This window comes from Myxine glutinosa, chromosome 11 (genome assembly GCF_964187855.1).
Source record: "Myxine glutinosa chromosome 11, kmMyxGlut1.1, whole genome shotgun sequence".
Taxonomy (NCBI): domain Eukaryota; kingdom Metazoa; phylum Chordata; class Myxini; order Myxiniformes; family Myxinidae; genus Myxine; species Myxine glutinosa.
In genome coordinates, this window is record NC_136271.1 from 34421276 (window position 1) to 34443866 (window position 22591).

Sequence of the window (22591 nt, forward strand, 5' to 3'; positions counted from 1 at the left end):
CTCTGTTCCTTATGACACCAGCAGCATGCACACATAGCAAGACGTCGTGCATTTATAGCACTAAATAAAAGTGACCGGAACCGGGACATTCAACTACCGCTGGTGCCGCAGCCGTCACATCGCAACACAAGCAGGCAGGTCCGAGAGGCCACGCCCCAAAGAGCAGTGATTGGTCTGGGATTGATTGGCACAAGGGCTGCTAAGATGGGACTATTGGATTGGTGGAGCAGGCATGGATGACGTCAGATCCTTGAGTATAAAATAACGCTCTCCCCGACATTTTGGCTCTTGGCTTACTCTAATTTTCAGGATTCGACGACTAACGGTCAAAGTTCACGACTCCTCTTGGCTGTACCTCTTGACTTCCTTGCATCTTCTGGCTTTGGTGGTGAACGGTTACGATTTCATATCTCGCTCTGCTTCGGGATTTCACGGCGAGCGGTCGGAGTTTGTAGCACTCCTGCGTGAGGGGAATTCATTGACGAGCGGGGGCGAGTGGAACGGGCGTGGCCTGCTGACTTTGCTCTCGGTGGCGAGAGATGCGGACTGCACAGGAGGCCTTGTTCCCGCTTGCGGCAGCACAGCCTGTGGTTCCTGCGAAGGACGTGAGAGGCCTGTGACGAACCGGGACGATACCTGATGAGGTTCAAGAGCAGCTCAGAGCTAAGTGCCCACAAAAATATTGTGCATTCTTTGTTACCAGCATTCTTCAATAAAGCCGGTATTTTTGTACATTTTAATTTCATGTCGGTTTGACTTAATTGATTATCCAGGTGCAAAGACGTCGGGTGGAAGCCATTCGGGTAAATTCGTCATCCTCCTTTCCCTCACATGTAACGAAGGTCTGCCATTGGATTGAACGCCTTGGAGTTGAAGCTCATTTGGTCATCCATGTCGCCCTGCAGTGTTCACTACAGGGCAGACACACGACAATATGTTGATGGCCCCAATTCTTCATCTGGTTTTATCCTATGTGAATTTGAGTGGTAGATGTAAAGGATCCCACAGGGCATTCTGAAAAAGGTAGCCATTGTTTACCAGTGCCCTGGCCAAATTTCTTACTGGCAGTATACAGCTATAATTGCATTTCCTTTGGTCGGAGTACATGGTTGTGTATATGGTGCAGGGAAAATTTGCCAATTTTCTCCTGTGTTTAAGTTTCCTTGTACTTATTTTTTCTTTCTTTTTTCAATAATCTTTCAGTATTGTTTAAAAAATGGAAATGCACACTTGGAGTACAAGGAAACCTAATATCACATATACAAATAATCAATAACAATGATAACCAGAACGGCACTTGGTAAAAGAGCATACCTCCGCCAGGCTGAACTATTTACGTTTTGTATCCAACTGATAGGTCAGATCTGGATTCGCGGACCTGAACCAAAATGGAATCGGCTTATTCTTGTCACCAAACCAACACATGCACCTCGCTTTGTCATAAGTCGTCCACAACTTTTTGAGATATCGTGCTCTATATTGATTTTGGCCCTCTCACTCAATGGTGAAGAATTCTTTTTAAAATTATATTATCTGGATACGCATCCGGTTCCTCACCAAAATCTAACCATTTCGTCCTTGTCATACACCCAACCCCTCCACCAAATTTCGTCTGAATCCATCCACAACTTTTTGAGATATCCTGTTTTACATTGTTTTTGGCCCCATCTCTCTCAATGGTGAAGAATCAGTTGAAAAATTCTCGTATCATTTTTGAAAAATTATTTTTGAGATATCCTGTTCACAAACAAACAGACAGCCAAATATGAAAACATAACCTCAGTTCATCTTCAGCGGTGGAGGTAACAATCCAATGTAAGGTATTTTGTAAAAACAATGGTCAGAGTAAAATGTAGTAATAATTTTTTTTAATGAAAAATACTTTTATTCTCTCCGATATATGTTTACAATAGCTTTAATTTAGAAAACAAAGTGGTCACTTTGTGAGTACAAATATTTACTGTATTCATGTAATCAAGTGTTATAAATACGGTAAATATCTCACGGTGTCTTCAATCATGAACAACACATCCGCACCCTCAGCCAATTATTGTAATCTCAGCCAGGTGCTGCATGCAATACAAAAAGAAGAAGATGTCTTAAATGAATAGTGGGTCAGGTATTGCAGGCACCCTGGTAAATTTCCAAATTGTTGCCCTCACCAGCTCGATTCTAACGTCAGACTTTGCCAGCTGGTTCGTGAAAGACTTTGACCAATCTAGCATGTTTTATGAGCTGCATTTGAGACACATATGGTCTTTAAGAAGAAGAAGAAGAAGAAGAGATTTATACTGCAAAGTGTCAGTATATGTAGTTTCACTGCTTCACGTGGCTAGTTGAATTTCATTGGCCGTATCTCAGATTCATTAAGTAGTTTTGAACCCATGAGCAATCATTATTAAATGTTCCCTGGGTGTTTCCAGCTTGTGATGGTGCTTGTGTTTGCTGCAGTATGGGGTTTCCTTGTTCATCATGCTGTGCACGGAAGTGGCCAGTGGAGCTTGGGACCTGGAAAACAAGGTGTGGTGAGGTATCTGTATTTCTGAGTCATTGTGTGTCTGTACTTTCGGGTTCCATGGTGTTAATGTAGCCATTTATTTATTGCATATTTTATTTTACTAAAACAAACATTAAACACGTCATTTGTTTACTCGTTCATAGCAGAACAATAGTACAAATATCTATTTGTACCATTGTTACTGTATATTGATACTTTTGTTAATTTTACACAATTAAAGTAGTGATCCTCGGTTCTGCATACCCTTTCAATAATCACATACACAATAGTAGTAAAGTTAGTTACCTAGTCGATTTAATTGGCAACCTGCCCTCCGTCGGCCATATCCATGGTATACTTCAAGTCACATGTGATCGAGTGGAACATTCCCATACATACAGCATGAACATTAACCATTACAATCCATTATTCCGTGCAAGACCATGGCATTACAATTAGGGCAGTTGTGGCCAGAACTCAGCAGAAGGAAGGCCCTAAAATGTGGTGGTACAGGTGTAGCAGTGTGTGTGTTCCCTTAGCGCAAGGTCCCGCTTTGATGAAAATCCTGGGCTCCCAATCAATTTTGTCCCAAATCACCACAACAGCTCCTTTTGCTGTGCACTCCGCAATAGGGGTTCAGCCAAATCTGACCCTCCTCTTGGCCAGTTTTCTATTCCTCGTCACTTGCTGGGTTACTGGGGCAAGGCATGGCAGAGCTAAGGGGTGCTGGTTGGGCGCCCCTTTCGCCGCTGCATGTCATGGTGGGGGCCGTCGGACATCTCAGCATTTGTCAGTCATTGGTTCCAATACTTATGCTTAACTAAAATGGGATGACTGAACATAAAAAGTGCTGTTGTTCTACAATGGTAAAATATATATGCAATATGCATAGAAATAACAAGAAACAAAAGGCAACCTTCTGTAATCTTGTCTTGTATTCATATTTTCATCTCAAAAAACAAACTTATTGAGTACTGTGTATAGCAATAATAACAGATTTCACTTCACTGTTCCAATACTCACCACCATCTCTTAGCTTACCCCATCCAAAACCTTGATCTTTTCTACCCCTGTTAATCCACCCTACATCCACTTTTTTGAAATACCCACTTCTTTCCTGGAAGTCGTAGCAGTGACCATGTGTTTTATACCTCTCCCCCCCAGCCCCCGCCTTCCCGTGCCTCCTCCTCCCAAGCCCCCTCCCTCCCACAGATCTCCCGATGTCCCTGTTCTCTACTATTGTACTTGTGTGCTTCCCTCTCTCTTCCCATCTTGTCTCTCGCTCCCTTTATTATATGTTTTATGTGTCCGTTTGTTTTTTTGTGATTAATGCTAGCTCTTACACGAGCCTCGATCTTGTATACAAAAAAACAAAACAAAAATAACTTATGGAGGGAATATTGTATATGAAAAACAAAGACCCACCCACATCTCTCACCTGTGAATGGAGGGAATAACCAATTAGCTCTCACCTAATCAATTACCCCAGGTTGCTAGGTTTAAATAAATAAATCGACACCTCCCATGCTTTTCTAGCTGAAGAAAGTTGCTTAAAGCAACCATGAAGGTTACACAAGGTAAGCCCTTTGCTGTTTCAAACTCTCCCCAGAGTTCCTCCACAGCTGTAACGACATTTACACATAGTACACACAAGAGAGTCCCAACGCTACACACCCCATCAACCGCCGGACCGGTTTCATCGCTTATTGACAAATCATCAGCGACAGCGCAGATAAACGCAAACTATCGAGTCTCCCAAGCATGTACCACGTGCAAACGTCAAGCAGTCAACATATAAATGAAAAAGAAAGACCCACTTACATCTCTCACCTGGGAATGGACCGGTAATATACAGACTTGGCATTTAATATGGAGTGTTTTTTTTGTGGGGGTGAACTTACTTTTCAAGATGACTTAGAACCAAAAGTTCATTGGAATTATGTTTTAATTATTCTAGATTTTGTTAATGTGACCTTTAAAAGAAACAAAAACCACATTTGACATTTCGAAGCAAATAAATTGATCCTTGAAAGTGATGTGAACTGATATCGAACTCAATTCATGGACAGTACTGTTAAACTTCTGTACATTTTCCAGAAGTATCTCTTTATTTTGCACATTAGCCAAAAAAAATTTCAACAAAAACAAAAGCTAAATTATGACTGGGATTACGGACAGTAAAATTACAGTTCAGTACTTCGTGTAAACCCCACGAGCATTCAGGGGAGCACGTACACGTCGTGGCATGCTGTTCACGAGATTTGCCAAGGTTTGGACAGGAATCGCTTGCCATGCAGTGACAATAGCCTGCTGCAATTCACGCACAGAGGTGGGCTGCTGGTCCAAGTTGTCGATTTGATGCGTTAATTCTGCCCACAAGTTCTCTATCGGATAAATATCCGGGACATGGCAGGCCACTCCATATGCTCTACACCACGGTCAGCAAGAAAGTGTTGGATCATGCAAGCACGATGAGGCCGTGCATTGTCATCTTGGAAGACAAGGTTTCCTCGAAAGGCTGCACGAGCAAATGGAAGCAATGTTTCTTCCAGAATGGCCCTGTACTTGAACTGGTTCAGGTCTCCATTCAGAACAACCAGGTCAGTTTTGCCCCCTGCATGAAAAGCAGCCCAAACGGTCACCCCACCACCTCCAGCTTGGACTCTTGGCACTATACAATCTTCGTTCTGGGCTTCATGCACTTGTCTGCGCACTCGGACGTGGCCATCTTGACGATAGACCAGAAATCTAGACTCGTCACTGAAGGTCACATGATTCCAGTGTCCTGGCTGCCATTGGCGGTGCTCTCTGGCCCACTGCAATCGGCGCTGGCTGTGTTGTCTGGTCAGGCGTGGCTTTCTCAGGGGACGCCTGGCACGATAGGCTGCTTGAACCAGTCGTTGTTTGACTAGCCTTCTGGATACAGGCACATTTGTCAGTTGCTGCCACTCAGCCCTAAGCCGATTAGCTGACTTGGTACGAACATTGCGGACTAACCGGTGCAGCTGGCGATCATCCCTCCTTGTGGTTCTGCGGGGACGTCTGGCCTCGGTATTGGAGTAGGGACACCCCTCTGAGCATTTCGTTTCAGGATCTTTGACACCTGACCTTGAGTGATGCCATACTGCCGAGCAATAGCACGCTGTTTCATGCCGTAATTTCGTAAAGCCACCACTTCATGACAAACAGCATCGTCGAGTTGACGGACCATCTCCAGAGGAAGCGGCAATAACTTTTGTAGACGTGCAGCAGTTGTTTTCCACTAATACAGAACGCAACAACCCTTACATACCCGATTGTGAAGCCAATCGTCAAATGTACCTGTCCTTACATTTTGTCACGCCACCTGTGATATAGTCCTGTTATTGACTTCTTGCTGCGAAAGACAATCAGTGACATGGTTCTTTCAACAAAGACATCACCGAAGGGTAAAAGAAACTCACCAGATTGATATACTGAGTTCAGAAAGTAAACACAAGTCAAGAAAAAATATATATTCCATATTAAATGCCAAGTCTGTATTTATATAAAATAAAATGTACATAACAATGTGAACATGAGTGAAATTGAAGCCATTTGTATGAACTTTTTTCTCACCTTGTCTGATGTTTGCCTTGTCAGAATGGATTAACTGCTGGTGGCATTTTGAGCTTGAAAACGAGCATGAAGAATTATGTGAAAGAAAACAAGTTCACATACATGCTGGCCTGGGACTTGATTCAAAAGGAGGTGAGGCCATTTGAGTCTAACGAAATGTTTTTATTTTAAATTAAGATTTCAGTAATCATAAACTGATCGTATAAACAATATGAAACTGTCTACAACTTGTCACTTCAGTAAAATATTTACCTTTTTTTTCAGGACCATTATAAATGTGTGATCAAATGCTCTGGAAAATGTCGCATAGACTTATTCTCCGTCATGAGAATATTAAACAATGAATATTATGTAATATCATGGAATGAACGTATATACAACAAACATTTAACTGTACGAGAGGTCAATCCTAAGTTGCACAGGAGTGACAATACATTGTGGAAACCTTGCATGTGTGTGTAGTTATGTATTTTTACAGATAGGGCTTTTGGGTGATTTGATTTAGTTTAAACTAGTTATTTCAATAGTACATGTTCAGCATAAGCATACATAATAAGTGTATGACAGGTGGTGTCAGGTTTTTTTTTTTTTTTGTATACTGAATCGAGGCTCGTGAAAGAGCTAACATTTACTTCACAAACAAATCAACCAGACAAACAAAATATATAAAAAGAGGGAGCGGAAGACAAGATGGGGAGAGAAGGGGGAGCACACAAACACAACATCCGAGAGCAGGGAGATGTGTGGGAGGGAGAGGGCTTGGGGGGAGGAGGCGTGGAAGGGGGGGGGGGGGCGGGAGGGAGAAGTATAAAACACAAGGACTTCCAGGACAGAAGTTGGTATTTCAAAAAAGTGGAATTGGGGTGAAATTAGCGGGGGTAGAAAAGATCAAGGTTTTGGATGGGGGAAGATAAGAGATGGTGAGGTTGCCTTTGTCTGCCCTCCCAGCCTGTTCATGTCTACACACCCATATCCACACCTTGATGTTTATTGTGGTTTTCCCCATTGTAATTTGTCCTTGTGTGTTTTCCTTTCATAATAACTAACAGCACCAAGACTCCATGTGTCACTTGGATTAGGCAACAGGATGGTCAGGTGAATCCATGTGGCCCCTGTGGGATTTCCGCATGGAAAACCACAAGGCTGCGTGGGGTGAGGGTCCCATTTTCCCCGCAGCGCGGGTCAATGAGCGTGCCCGCAAGATCATGCACTGGTGCATGTTGGTGCTGAAAAAGAGGAGCGAGCTGGGCCCCTCACGTCTCAGGTTCTTCCTGCCTCGTTCCTCTGTCTGTCCTGTCACCTGTACGAATGAGCGAAGGACAGATAGATAAGTCTAACGTTGGCAACATGGACGCAAGGGTTTATTTTTATTCATTTGTCACAGTGGAGTGATCATGTTCGGTCATGTGTGCGGTCATGTTCTCGTCCCTTCCCACCCTATTTTTGACTATCAAATTTGTGCTTGTTAATGATAACCTGTGTCGTGGGGAATGGGAATTCCATAGCACTAGATAATCAGCACAAAGGTGTTGGATGGGCAAATTAGAGTTGTGGATTAAGGCGCCATTAAAATTGGAATAGTTGCTCGGTGTTCTGACAGCGCATTGCAGACAGCCTTGACTCCTAGCACGTACGTAAATTGAGGGCAGATGTTGGACCTCTCACCCCCCTCCCTGCCTTGTGAATGCCCGGTCTGTGAAGATCCATGCGGCCGTTACAGTATGTATATGTATTATACTAGCAGCGGTACGTGGTGTTGCCTGGTGCTGTTCTAATCCTATTGGCATTTTGAAGAAATCAAAATTTTTATGTCTCCGCCGACGAAGTCGCCGGAGGCATTATGTTTTCAGGCTGTCTGTCCGGCTGTCCGTCCGTCCGTCCGTCCGTCTGTGCTTTCTTTCGTTACTGCGATAACTTGAGAATGGCTAAAGGGATCTCAGTCAAACTTGGCACATGTATGTATAATGAGGTAAAGATATACTCATTCGATTTTGGGGTCACGAGGTCAAAGGGCAAAGATCAGAGGTCATGTTAGGTAAAAATACTGTTACCGCGATAACTTGTGAACCAGTGATGGGATTCTGACCAAATTTGGTACACTTATGTAGAATCATGTAAAGATGAACTGATTAGATTTTGGGGTCAAAGGTCAAATCCGTAATAGGTCTATAACTTGAGAACGGCTGAAGTGATCTAATTCAAACTTGGTACAGGTATGTATAATATTGTAAAGATTAAGTGATTCGATTTTGAGGGTCCCAAGGTCAAACGCCAAAGGTCAGAGGTCATGTAAGTGTAGAAATGTGAGAACTTGTGAACAGCTGAAGGGATTTAAATTAAAACTTGGTTCAGGTATGTATAATGATGTAAACATGAACTGGTTTAATTTTGCGGTCAATAGGTGAAAGGTCAGAGGTCATGGCAGGTAAAAATGTGCTAACTTGGGTACAGCTGAATGGATTTAAATCAAACTTGATACAAGTATTATAATGATGTAATAATGTGGGCAGAGGCATATCACTCGACGTCGTGACGTCGAAGAGTGCCGTTCTAGTTTTTTGCTATTTTTTGTGGGGGCCCAAAACACGTCCCTACACTCACAAAGGAATGGGGGTCAAGGATCATTTAATATTACCTTTCACATAGCTACAAAGGCTGAGGCATGATTGAGTTATTACATAAAAATTAGAAGTTGTTTTTTTCCTAAAACACTCCCTGGCACTCACTGAGGAACCTCTGAAAGTTTGACGAAGACCCGTTCGGCCATTGCCGGAAAATGGCGACACATAAACACATATAGAGACAGACATCTCTCTTAGGTATATATACCATGGGCCCGCCAGACTGCTGGTTGTCTGTGCAGGCTGAATGTGTCCTCCTCTAATGCTGGAGACGATTTTGCGTCTGTCTTGATGCCATCTCATCATCCATTTGTTGACTAACAAATCTCTGCTGAGCTTCTCTGTTTTATGCTCTAAATGTGCCAGACCATGACGGGCCGGACGCCCTCCTCAATATCTACAGGATTACATTACGGATTTTTTTTAGGTCATATCTCGATTTTCAAAGAGATGAACTTATCAAATGGGTTCTGGTGTCCAGATGTCTGTCCATCAGGTCGTCTGTCCATTAACATTTTTCTATTTTTGCTGTTCCCTTATCACCTGGTTGATTGCTCTGAAACTTGACACATGAATACAGGACAGTAGCCCACACAATCGCTCTGGCTTCGATTTTTCAATTTTGGGTCAGGGAGGTCCCAGGGGGGTTCCCCCAAATCAGCAGAAGGTTTGAACTACAACCTCAAGAGATGACCGTCAGCCCACTTTGGGGTGGAGAGGGGGGGGGGTGAGGGGGGATATTGTTAGATTTAATTGTGAACTCGGGAGACAACCGCCATGCAGAACTGACATGCTAATGCTTTTAATGTTTTTGAAACTGATCTTGAAAAACGTTGTGCTACTAGAGCAGCTACCTGGAGATAGAGGTGGCGGGTACCACGCACTGCCATGCTGCATGAACTTTGGTGGTTTCTTTTTGCCTGTGGGCTGGCGGCAGCACTGCCTCCCAACATCCCAATCAATATACACTTTATAGTGGCCTTCGGTTGCCTCAAAACGGATGGCAAGGCCAGTGTGTGGTAGCTTAAAGCCGTGCCCAGATTCTGAAGTACCTACACCCAAAATGTGGGGCATCTTGGTGGTATATTACAACATATTGTCCTGTGGACGACTCTATTAAGACAGAGCATCCACGGATGGCTAATTGAGCTGACTTCGAGGCATTATCCAATTCAATGGTAGATCATAAGCGAGCAGGGTGGGCTTGGGAGAGAATGCCGGATTACCTGGGTGGCCTCAACGATGTCTTCACCTGATGGAAAATTAACGATGTGGAAATTAACTCAACCCGAGACAGATGTAAAATGTACAAAAGGAAGATTTATTAACGGAACCCGAGAACAAAGAAACGCGACGGTAAAAACTAAACCCCCGAGGTTGGGATCCCACTCACAGCCTTCAAATACAAGACAATGGAATGATGAATAAAAGCAAACGTTGTGTGGTGCGTTTGTGTTGGCTTAGCTCTGTCTGCAGCAGGTCGGTCAGGCTCTGTCTGACGCGGCTCTGGTCGGCATGAACCGCTCGGTCCCATCTGTGGGCGTTCCACAGGTCCTACATGCGACTCGAACGGGTCGTGTGCAGCTCGCTCCTCTGGCAGTGCCCAGACACGTCCACGCGGAGTCGCCCCCTCGTCCGGAACCAAGATGAGAGGTCAGCCGGCACAGGAACGAGTAAAGGGCAACAGGAGAAGAAAGGAACGGTCTCCAATGCGGGAAGGCAGGAAGAGGCAGACAAAGGTCAAAGGGCGAAGGGCGAAGAGAGAAGAGAGAAAATGTCCGTCTCCGCTCACTTTTATCAGATCTCCTCTGACGTCAGCTCTCTATCTCCCCCAACCAGTGCGTCGCTTACTCGTAGCCTTTTGCGCCTTCTCACATCACCGGTGCTTCTCCTCCAACCAGTGCGTAGCTTCTTGGTAGTGGGTTCGCGCCTTCCGCACTGATTGGCCATGGTCTCGCACCTTTGGTGTTACGTCATCGTGTGGCAGGTCATTGTCAGTGGCCAATCAGTGTGGCACGTCCTTCATCTTCCCCACTCTCCAATTACGGGGAAGCTTTCTGTCCCTTCCCCGACCAATCACACGTCCTTCCCTACTCTGCCAATCGGTGGCCTGCTCTTTGCTCGCCCCTCCTCCCTGTCAGTCACGAGCCTTCTGAGGCGTGTCTCTCAGCCTGCCTGTTCGATATCTGCCTGCCATGGCGCCGTAGTGTGCGGTTGCTTCTGGTCTGTTCTTCCATAAGTCAATGTGGCGGCGGGGAAATTTAATTAGTGTTAGTTATGTATTACCATAAGGGACACCGGAATGATCACAGAGGTTTCACACACATGGGAATTAACATAAACCCTCAAACTATTTAACATGCCCCATTCCTCGTAATGGGGACGAAGATACACCTTAATCCGAACAACCCGCCTACATAGAACTTTTACAGGTGAGGTTCACTATCACGACAGTCGAAGCACCTACCTATGCAGATCTACCTGGATCTATGTATGCCCTACCCAACCGACATAACAATATTCAATACAATTTTATAATAGAACATAACATGTATGTCAAAAAACATCCTAACATGTAAAACATCCTAACTGGAATGGTGACTTTATTTGTTGTATTACACCAGGACTTGCTGCATGGGTTCTGACTAATAGGGGCCACCTGCCATGCACCCACCCTATATTGACATGCATTACAAACTTTACAATGACTTTTGCAGCTAGGAAGATGATCTTCTTCTTTAACGGCCACCGATATCCCACCTTTCTTGTGGGATTGGCCCGGGGAAGCTTGGCCCCAGTCTTCACGAACCAACTGGCCAGGCCTGACGTTCCACTAGTTAGGGTTGGAATTTGGCCAAGGTGTCGGCGATATGTAGCTCTCCTACACTTTGCGAAGGACACCATGGGATCTTTAAAGTCTACCAACTAATTCTGGTTTAACGTCCATGAGGGACGGCGCACCCATTGACGAATTACCCTGCCTATGATGAAAGATTATGTTACAGTTAAAATAGTTCCTTCCATCTTTTAGTTTCAGCCCATTAAAAATACAGAACTGCCCACTGCATAAAGCTGTGCCAGTTGTAACATGAATAAAGACAGCATCAGACAACCTCTACTGGCTTTAAACGCCTTTTTATTGGCAAATTTCCAGGCCACCCCTTGGGGAAAGTCCCATGTGGCATTAGATAATTATCGGGAAATTTTACCATTAATTTGCAATTGGTCACTGGCTTTGACACCAATAAAAAAAATTTATAACGGAATTGTTGCTCCCAGCTTGCTGGCTCGATCACAGAAAGACGGCATTTGCATTTTTGGTGCCTCCATCCCTACCCCGTTTAGAATCCCGTGCGGACACAGGCAACTTGTTAGTGTTCACAACACTATGTTAAAAGTGTTACCTCAAACAGGATCACCATACATACTGCACTAACGTATGGCAATTCCAATTTCCAATACAGAAGCACTGCTGTGGTGTTCGCAACTTTATGGATTGGATGGAAACAGAGCTGATGGCACCTCCTGATTCTTGTTGCAAATTTTTCTACCGAGGCTGTGGACTGGAAGCTTTGAACTACAATCCTGGTCAAGTGTTCCAGAAAGTATGAGCTCTACAGTGTCAAAACCAATAGCATCATTTCACTTTGGCCATTTCTATAAACCTTCTGTAGTTTTGCTTCATTTTAGCATTCTGTGCTTTAGTTAGCCTGGTTTACATTACTATTTATTATTTCAATTTAGCCTCATCTCACTCCCTGGCACCACAATGTGCTCTTACCTCTCCATCATTTCATTGCACTTCTCCTCCATCTTCTCCAGCTTTCCGTCTTGTTCCTGCAGTGACTCGTTCACACGACACCATATTACTTGCGCAGCCTCATTCACTTCGCCTTCAATTTTTTTTGATTTTGTTTTTATGTTGGAGGCTCCAGGCACGGACTGTATAGCCATCATCGAGGCCAGACTTTAAAAAGGCCTTGCATTTCCTCATGCAATTCCCCATTCATATTTGCTTCAATTTCCTGCATCACTTCCTTATTCCTCTTTTCACACTCCTTACTAACACCAGACATACCTTCCCCCCACCCAACCCCCTTCATCCAGTTTTCATCTTCTTCTGGATTTCCTCCAGTTGAGTTTTTTTTTTCCCTCTGCTCAATCTGCATTCCCCTAATGTCCCAGCTCACACTTTCTTTTTTATACCATGTGCCTTCTATAATTTGACCCACTTACACATATATTTCAGCCATTTGCTTCCAATTCGATTCAATTTCACTTCCAAAATCAATTCCCACCCAATTGTCGTTCCTTCAGTAAGTTCAGTCGTTTTCTATCCATTTCAATCGGACTCTCTACTGCATTTTTATTTTATCGTTCTTCCATCTCCCTCATTTGTTCTTTTATTCCCCCTATGATTTTATTTAGCTTTTCCTCCGTCCATTTGTTCTGTTTAATCTTTTCTCCCACCTTTTTTCCTTCTATCCGTTTGTTCATACTTTCAATCATCTGCAATAACTTCATCATTGTCCCTTTGCTGCCAGAGGTGCTGTAGCAACCAACAAATGTCCACCCTCACCTGGGATAGGATCCTCATCCATCCTCGTGTTATCAAATAAACAAGGAGTTGATCGTCCAAGTTCTCAGCCTTTTGGGTGGTTCACACACACAAACACACACACACACGCACACACGCACGCACACAAAACAAGCCAAGTGCCTCATAGATATCGTACACAAGCTAAGTTACCGAAATGGCTTCCATGGCAACATAATTCGGTCAAGCACGGCCATGATCTTATCAGATTGAGAAAATGTCATTGTAACATTTCAAACAAATAATTTACTCCTGAAGTGATTTTGGGTTAATTACGCAAAGGATGTGAATTACGCAAAATTACGCAAAAGCCGATATTATAAAAAATCCCTTCTCTGAAACCGCTTCACCGATCGATGTGAAACCTGTCATGGCTGGTGAAAATGTGATACTTGAAAGCAGCTGAAGGGATTTAAATCAAACTTGTTTATTTTTTAGGACAGTGAACGAGGGCATCTACCCATCGTGGGACGATGCGAAGGCATATTGGTGACACAGTTGCATTGCTCCAATTTGACATGTATTGGGGCTACTCTTGCATCTAGTTTTTAGATTTTTTAACACTCCACATATACATGAGATCAGAAAAAACTGATGAGAAAAAAATGGTAGACAAAAAAAGCTAAGATTCTCAATTGTGTGGATTTTTCTTGCTCTTACAAGCTTTTACCAGCTAATGATCAAGCCATCATGAATCCTTATTATCTTGCCAAAACGAAGTTTTTGCAAGATGTATTAGTCAGCTTGTATGTTTGTCTGTTTGTTTGTTTGTATGTTTGTTTTTTTGTTTGTGGTTAATCATTTTTTTTTCACGTTTAGATCACTCTGTAGACCACAGTTATTATTGGAAACTCCTGTAACTTCGCATATCAGAGTCCTATAGAGATACCCTTCAGCACACAAAATTTTGAAGGTCAAGGTCAAAGGTCAAGGTCACTTTGCGGTCAATCATGGAGGTCGACGAAACCCTTATTTTTTGAGTAACTTTGATCGGATCGTCTCCAAACTTCATGGGAATCTAGTATATGGTCCGGCGCTCAGCTGATTAGTTTTTGGTGGCGATCGGCCTTGACCTTCATGGTTAGCGCTGGAGGTCGAAAATTATTGACCCCAAGGTCAAATTTTGAAATCGTAGGTACCATATCGAGTAATACCTCATATGAATGCCCTTGATGAGTGCTTCCCAGATCTGTAAACAGTTTGACGCTATGACGTCATTTGATGACGTCATGACGAAAAAACGGAATTTTCATGAAAAAATTATTTCCTCAGTTCTCATCAAAATCTTTCAATATTTCATGTGCGTTGGTCATGAAGACATACTATTCACCATACGAAATTATTAAGGTCAAGGTCAAAGGTCAAGGTCACTTTGCAGTCAATCATGGAGGTCAACGAAACCCTTATTTTTTGAGTAACTTTGATCTTATGATCTCCAAACTTGGTGGGTATATAGGGTGTGGTATGGCGCTCAGCTGATTAGTTTTTGGTGTCGATCGGCCTTGACCTTCAAGGTCATTTTGAAGGTCATTCAATTTTGACCAAAAGGTAAAATAGACAGATGCAGGGGCAAGATACGGTTCACCCTGTGGGTGACATATGTTTTTATTTGTTTTTTTGTTTGTGGTTAATCATTTTTTTTTCACGTTTAGATCACTCTGTAGACCACAGTTATTATTGGAAACTCCTGTAACTTCGCATATCAGAGTCCTATAGAGATACCCTTCAGCACACAAAATTTTGAAGGTCAAGGTCAAAGGTCAAGGTCACTTTGCGGTCAATCATGGAGGTCAACGAAACCCTTATTTTTTGAGTAACTTTGATCTTATGATCTCCAAACTTGGTGGGTATATAGGGTGTGGTATGGCGCTCAGCTGATTAGTTTTTGGTGTCGATCGGCCTTGACCTTCAAGGTCATTTTGAAGGTCATTCAATTTTGACCAAAAGGTAAAATTTTCAAGTTTCAGTTACCATATCGAGTAGTACCTCAAATTGAAGCCCTTGTTGAGTGCTTTCCAAACATATAACTAGTTTGACAATGTGACGTCATTTGACGGCGTTATGACGAAAAAACTGCACTTTTCATGTATATTGTATTGCTTTAGTTCGCATTGTTTAGGTCACTCTGTAGAGCACAGTTCCCTTTGGAAACTCTTGTAAGTTCGCATATCAGAGTCTTTTAGAGATACCCTTTAGCACACAAAATTATGAAGGTCAAGGTCAAAGGTCAAGGTCACTTTGCGGCCAATCATGGAGGTCGACGAAACACTAATTTTTTGAGTAACTTTGATCGGATCGTCTCCAAACTTCATGGGAATCTAGTATATGGTCCGGCGCTCAGCTGATTAGTTTTTGGTGGCGATCGGCCTTGACCTTCATGGTTAGCGCTGGAGGTCGAAAATTATTGACCCCAAGGTCAAATTTTGAAATCGTAGGTACCATATCGAGTAATACCTCATATGAATGCCCTTGATGAGTGCTTCCCAGATCTGTAAACAGTTTGACGCTATGACGTCATTTGATGACGTCATGACGAAAAAACGGAATTTTCACATTTTGGCAAGATACGGTTCACCCTGTGGGTGATTTTTATTTTGTTTTTTTGTTTGTGGTTAATCATTTTTTTTCACGTTTAGATCACTCTGTAGACCACAGTTATTATTGGAAACTCCTGTAACTTCGCATATCAGAGTCCTATAGAGATACCCTTCAGCACACAAAATTTTGAAGGTCAAGGTCAAAGGTCAAGGTCACTTTGTGGTCAATCATGGAGGTCGACGAAACACTAATTTTTTGAGTAACTTTGATCGGATCGTCTCCAAACTTCATGGGAATCTAGTATATGGTCCGGCGCTCAGCTGATTAGTTTTTGGTGGCGATCGGCCTTGACCTTCATGGTTAGCGCTGGAGGTCGAAAATTATTGACCCCAAGGTCAAATTTTGAAATCGTAGGTACCATATCGAGTAATACCTCATATGAATGCCCTTGATGAGTGCTTCCCAGATCTGTAAACAGTTTGACGCTATGACGTCATTTGATGACGTCATGACGAAAAAACGGAATTTTCACATTTTGGCAAGATACGGTTCACCCTGTGGGTGATTTTTATTTTGTTTTTTATCTTGCCAAAACGAAGTTTTTGCAAGATGTATTAGTCAGCTTGTATGTTTGTTTTTTTGTTTGTTTTTTTGTTTTTTTGTTTTTTTGTTTGTGGTTAATCATTTTTTTTCACGTTTAGATCACTCTGTAGACCACAGTTATTATTGGAAACTCCTGTAACTTCGCATATCAGAGTCTTTTAGAGATACCCTTCAGCACACAAAATTTTGAAGGTCAAGGTCAAAGGTCAAGGTCACTTTGTGGTCAATCATGGAGGTCGACGAAACCCTTATTTTTTGAGTAACTTTGATCGGATCGTCTCCAAACTTCATGGGAATCTAGTATATGGTCCGGCGCTCAGCTGATTAGTTTTTGGTGGCGATCGGCCTTGACCTTCATGGTTAGCGCTGGAGGTCGAAAATTATTGACCCCAAGGTCAAATGTTGAAACCCTTATTTTTTGAGTAACTTTGATCGGATCGTCTCCAAACTTCATGGGAATCTAGTATATGGTCCGGCGCTCAGCTGATTAATTTTTGGTGGCGATCGGCCTTGACCTTCATGGTTAGCGCTGGAGGTCGAAAATTATTGACCCCAAGGTCAAATTTTGAAATCGTAGGTACCATATCGAGTAATACCTCATATGAATGCCCTTGATGAGTGCTTCCCAGATCTGTAAACAGTTTGACGCTATGACGTCATTTGATGACGTCATGACGAAAAAACGGAATTTTCACATTTTGGCAAGATACGGTTCACCCTGTGGGTGACATATGTTTATTATCTTGCCAAAACGAAGTCTTTGCAAGATGTATTAGTCAGCTTGTATGTTTGTCTGTTTGTTTGTTTGTATGTTTGTTTTTTTGTTTGTGGATAATCATTTTTTTTTCACGTTTAGATCACTCTGTAGACCACAGTTATTATTGGAAACTCCTGTAACTTCGCATATCAGAGTCCTATAGAGATACCCTTCAGCACACAAAATTTTGAAGGTCAAGGTCAAAGGTCAAGGTCACTTTGCGGTCAATCATGGAGGTCGACGAAACCCTTATTTTTTGAGTAACTTTGATCGGATCGTCTCCAAACTTCATGGGAATCTAGTATATGGTCCGGCGCTCAGCTGATTAGTTTTTGGTGGCGATCGGCCTTGACCTTCATGGTTAGCGCTGGAGGTCGAAAATTATTGACCCCAAGGTCAAATTTTGAAATCGTAGGTACCCTATCGAATAATACCTCATATGAATGCCCTTGATGAGTGCTTCCCAGATCTGTAAACAGTTTGACGCTATGACGTCATTTGATGACATCATGACGAAAAAACGGAATTTTCATGAAAAAATTATTTCCTCAGTTCTCATCAAAATCTTTCAATATTTCATGTGCGTTGGTCATGAAGACATACTATTCACCATACGAAATTATTAAGGTCAAGGTCAAAGGTCAAGGTCACTTTGCGGTCAATCATGGAGGTCAACGAAACCCTTATTTTTTGAGTAACTTTGATCTTATGATCTCCAAACTTGGTGGGTATATAGGGTGTGGTATGGCGCTCAGCTGATTAGTTTTTGGTGTCGATCGGCCTTGACCTTCAAGGTCATTTTGAAGGTCATTCAATTTTGACCAAAAGGTAAAATAGACAGATGCAGGGGCAAGATACGGTTCACCCTGTGGGTGACATATGTTTTTATTTGTTTTTTTGTTTGTGGTTAATCATTTTTTTTTCACGTTTAGATCACTCTGTAGACCACAGTTATTATTGGAAACTCCTGTAACTTCGCATATCAGAGTCCTATAGAGATACCCTTCAGCACACAAAATTTTGAAGGTCAAGGTCAAAGGTCAAGGTCACTTTGCGGTCAATCATGGAGGTCAACGAAACCCTTATTTTTTGAGTAACTTTGATCTTATGATCTCCAAACTTGGTGGGTATATAGGGTGTGGTATGGCGCTCAGCTGATTAGTTTTTGGTGTCGATCGGCCTTGACCTTCAAGGTCATTTTGAAGGTCATTCAATTTTGACCAAAAGGTAAAATTTTCAAGTTTCAGTTACCATATCGAGTAGTACCTCAAATTGAAGCCCTTGTTGAGTGCTTTCCAAACATATAACTAGTTTGACAATGTGACGTCATTTGACGGCGTTATGACGAAAAAACTGCACTTTTCATGTATATTGTATTGCTTTAGTTCGCATTGTTTAGGTCACTCTGTAGAGCACAGTTCCCTTTGGAAACTCTTGTAAGTTCGCATATCAGAGTCTTTTAGAGATACCCTTTAGCACACAAAATTATGAAGGTCAAGGTCAAAGGTCAAGGTCACTTTGCGGCCAATCATGGAGGTCGACGAAACACTAATTTTTTGAGTAACTTTGATCGGATCGTCTCCAAACTTCATGGGAATCTAGTATATGGTCCGGCGCTCAGCTGATTAGTTTTTGGTGGCGATCGGCCTTGACCTTCATGGTTAGCGCTGGAGGTCGAAAATTATTGACCCCAAGGTCAAATTTTGAAATCGTAGGTACCATATCGAGTAATACCTCATATGAATGCCCTTGATGAGTGCTTCCCAGATCTGTAAACAGTTTGACGCTATGACGTCATTTGATGACGTCATGACGAAAAAACGGAATTTTCACATTTTGGTAAGATACGGTTCACCCTGTGGGTGATTTTTATTTTGTTTTTTTGTTTGTGGTTAATCATTTTTTTTCACGTTTAGATCACTCTGTAGACCACAGTTATTATTGGAAACTCCTGTAACTTCGCATATCAGAGTCCTATAGAGATACCCTTCAGCACACAAAATTTTGAAGGTCAAGGTCAAAGGTCAAGGTCACTTTGTGGTCAATCATGGAGGTCGACGAAACACTAATTTTTTGAGTAACTTTGATCGGATCGTCTCCAAACTTCATGGGAATCTAGTATATGGTCCGGCGCTCAGCTGATTAGTTTTTGGTGGCGATCGGCCTTGACCTTCATGGTTAGCGCTGGAGGTCGAAAATTATTGACCCCAAGGTCAAATTTTGAAATCGTAGGTACCATATCGAGTAATACCTCATATGAATGCCCTTGATGAGTGCTTCCCAGATCTGTAAACAGTTTGACGCTATGACGTCATTTGATGACGTCATGACGAAAAAACGGAATTTTCATGAAAAATTATTTCCTCAGTTCTCATCAAAATCTTTCAATATTTCATGTGCGTTGGTCATGAAGACATACTATTCACCATACGAAATTATTAAGGTCAAGGTCAAAGGTCAAGGTCACTTTGCGGTCAATCATGGAGGTCAACGAAACCCTTATTTTTTGAGTAACTTTGATCTTATGATCTCCAAACTTGGTGGGTATATAGGGTGTGGTATGGCGCTCAGCTGATTAGTTTTTGGTGTCGATCGGCCTTGACCTTCAAGGTCATTTTGAAGGTCATTCAATTTTGACCAAAAGGTAAAATAGACAGATGCAGGGGCAAGATACGGTTCACCCTGTGGGTGACATATGTTTATTTGTTTGTGGTTAATCATTTTTTTTTCACGTTTAGATCACTCTGTAGACCACAGTTATTATTGGAAACTCCTGTAACTTCGCATATCAGAGTCCTATAGAGATACCCTTCAGCACACAAAATTTTGAAGGTCAAGGTCAAAGGTCAAGGTCACTTTGTGGTCAATCATGGAGGTCGACGAAACACTAATTTTTTGAGTAACTTTGATCGGATCGTCTCCAAACTTCATGGGAATCTAGTATATGGTCCGGCGCTCAGCTGATTAGTTTTTGGTGGCGATCGGCCTTGACCTTCATGGTTAGCGCTGGAGGTCGAAAATTATTGACCCCAAGGTCAAATTTTGAAATCGTAGGTACCATATCGAGTAATACCTCATATGAATGCCCTTGATGAGTGCTTCCCAGATCTGTAAACAGTTTGACGCTATGACGTCATTTGATGACGTCATGACGAAAAAACGGAATTTTCACATTTTGGCAAGATACGGTTCACCCTGTGGGTGACATATTTTTATTTTGCAATATTGATGATGATGACAACTCCTTTTTAAATCTTCAGATGGATAGGGCTGCCGATGCAGTTTCTTGGCTATTGGGCACAATCCTGGACGGGTCGATACTCCGGCGCAGATTTTACAATATTACAAGATTAGATATGTGAAGGAACCATTTGACAACACAAAATAAGCAAAACAAAGTTTCACATTGCATTTTAAAATATGGTATTGCTCACTTTGCTTTAACAAATGTAACGTCCATTTGTCCACCTGTTTTACCAAACACATGATTTTTGTTTTTTCCAGGGGTGCAAACAGCACATCATCAACTTTCTGCAGGAAGGGAAGATATCACAAGACCTACAAGTCCTTGGCCTGGTTCTCACCATCACCCAGATCATTGCCATTACCCTCATTTTAGCTTTCTTTGCAATTTCTGTGCATGAGAAGTGGCAGCCATCTGACAGACATGTTTACAGACAGCCTACAATTCAAGCCTGACTGACTCCATCCACTGTCAAAGGTGCACACGGTATCAATGCAAGCAAATGTATCCCTTTGTGCACTCTCGCGAAAAAACTCAGATTAAAACTGCAGGTGACACCTTGCTGTACAATCCAGTTACAAGGTGCTCAAATATACAAGTTGGCATTCATTTCTGAGATGAGCTTATATCAAGAGCATTGATCAATTTCCGATAACAATCAGTAATTTGCTTTCATGGAGACTTCTCCAAATGTGATGTTCTTCCTGATTCATCTCATTTTGCATCTGATAGCACACATTAACTGACTATCATCATGAACTGATAATTATACAAGGACTGGACATTTTACCCGTCGCTTCACTGATGGCTTTAATCAAGACACCATGTTGTATTTCACAAACATTCTGCTCTATTCACCCGATCATTTGCCCGAGATCATCTTCCATCTGCTTGGATGTCAGCTAACATCACTTTCATCAATGATCCTTGCTCTTTATATATGGTGTGAGCAAAAATCACCTCCGCTTTGCTGCGATGCTCCGTGTTGGATTCTTTGGTTTAAAATGAGTGAAATTAAACATTTTGAAAATTGAGTTATTCTCACTCAGATTTCAACATCACTGCAATGTTGTTTAATTTTCTTGATACAAGATGATTTGTAATAACCAGCTACCAATGGTGGCGCCATACGTTACACATTTACATGGAGATTATTGGGGTCTTCTCCCCACCTTGAACCCCCTCTCTTAGATATGCTACCCTGACAGAAACCATACTTGGACTACCCTTAGGCAACATACAAAATTTGGTTGGATTTGGTTCATTATTTTGTTTCTTTTTTTAGGCATATATAAATTTACTTCTTCATGCAGCTCTATGAATCAAATTGACACCCCTTTAAGTGAGCATTTCTAGAGCATTACTTGGTTCCTCCTAAGAACACAAGGGTGGTCCAGCATGCACACAAGATTTTTTGAATGTCCCTCATTTTCTAATGTTTGGCATTTTCTACAAGTTTATGGAATGTCCCTACTTTTCTATAGTTTGCAACATGGCAGTTACCATATAATGGGGGCTTTTCTATGCCCCTGGCATTATTTCCCAAGATACATTTTAAATACGAACAAAATGCATTTGTTCATCGTACAAGACTTTATTCAAGAGGATATAAAAGACTTGAAAAAGTAAGGGGAAAAATATTCAACCCAGATGGGACTCAAACCCACAATCTCCAGCTTGGGACTTTGATGCCTCAACCATTAGGCCATTGGGCCAGCACGTTCGATTTTTTGGAATAATATTTTAAAGAGGTATGAAGTGTGCATATACAGGTGCATCCAAAGCCAGCACGGGACCCGATGCAAATAACCTCAGGGCCCGCACCCTTTTATAACGTTTTAAGGAAATTTATTTAATGAAAAACCCAAAAAATTTTTTTAAACAAATGGTCGATTATAATTATATTTAGCTGTATGATCGAAAATAAAGGAGATAACAGGACGTTTGGACCAATCGAGTCAATTCGCACCCTCGACTGTTCAACACTATTTCTCCATAACATTGGCAAAAGAAATCCGTGAGAAGATGGTTCTTTTTTTTTTTTGGACAAACAGGATACAAACCCATTTATTTGTAACACACATTTCTGGTTAATAACCATTTTCTGTAAAGTTTGAAACTGCACGATTAATAACAG

The 22591-nt window shown here is 42.1% G+C and overlaps 1 protein-coding gene across 1 annotated transcript in view; it reads left to right on the forward strand.

The window, feature by feature from the left end:
* LOC137418108 (tetraspanin-12-like) overlaps window positions 1-21488 on the forward strand; it is a 35842-nt gene extending 14354 nt beyond the window's left edge. Inside the window, exons 4-7 of the mRNA XM_078786552.1 lie at window positions 2452-2520; window positions 6119-6226; window positions 12180-12320; window positions 20715-21488. Coding sequence (XP_078642678.1) covers window positions 2452-2520; window positions 6119-6226; window positions 12180-12320; window positions 20715-20909 — 513 coding nt within the window. The 3' untranslated portion in view covers window positions 20910-21488. The remainder of the gene's footprint in view (window positions 1-2451; window positions 2521-6118; window positions 6227-12179; window positions 12321-20714) is intronic.
* The last annotated feature ends 1103 nt before the right edge of the window (window positions 21489-22591 follow it).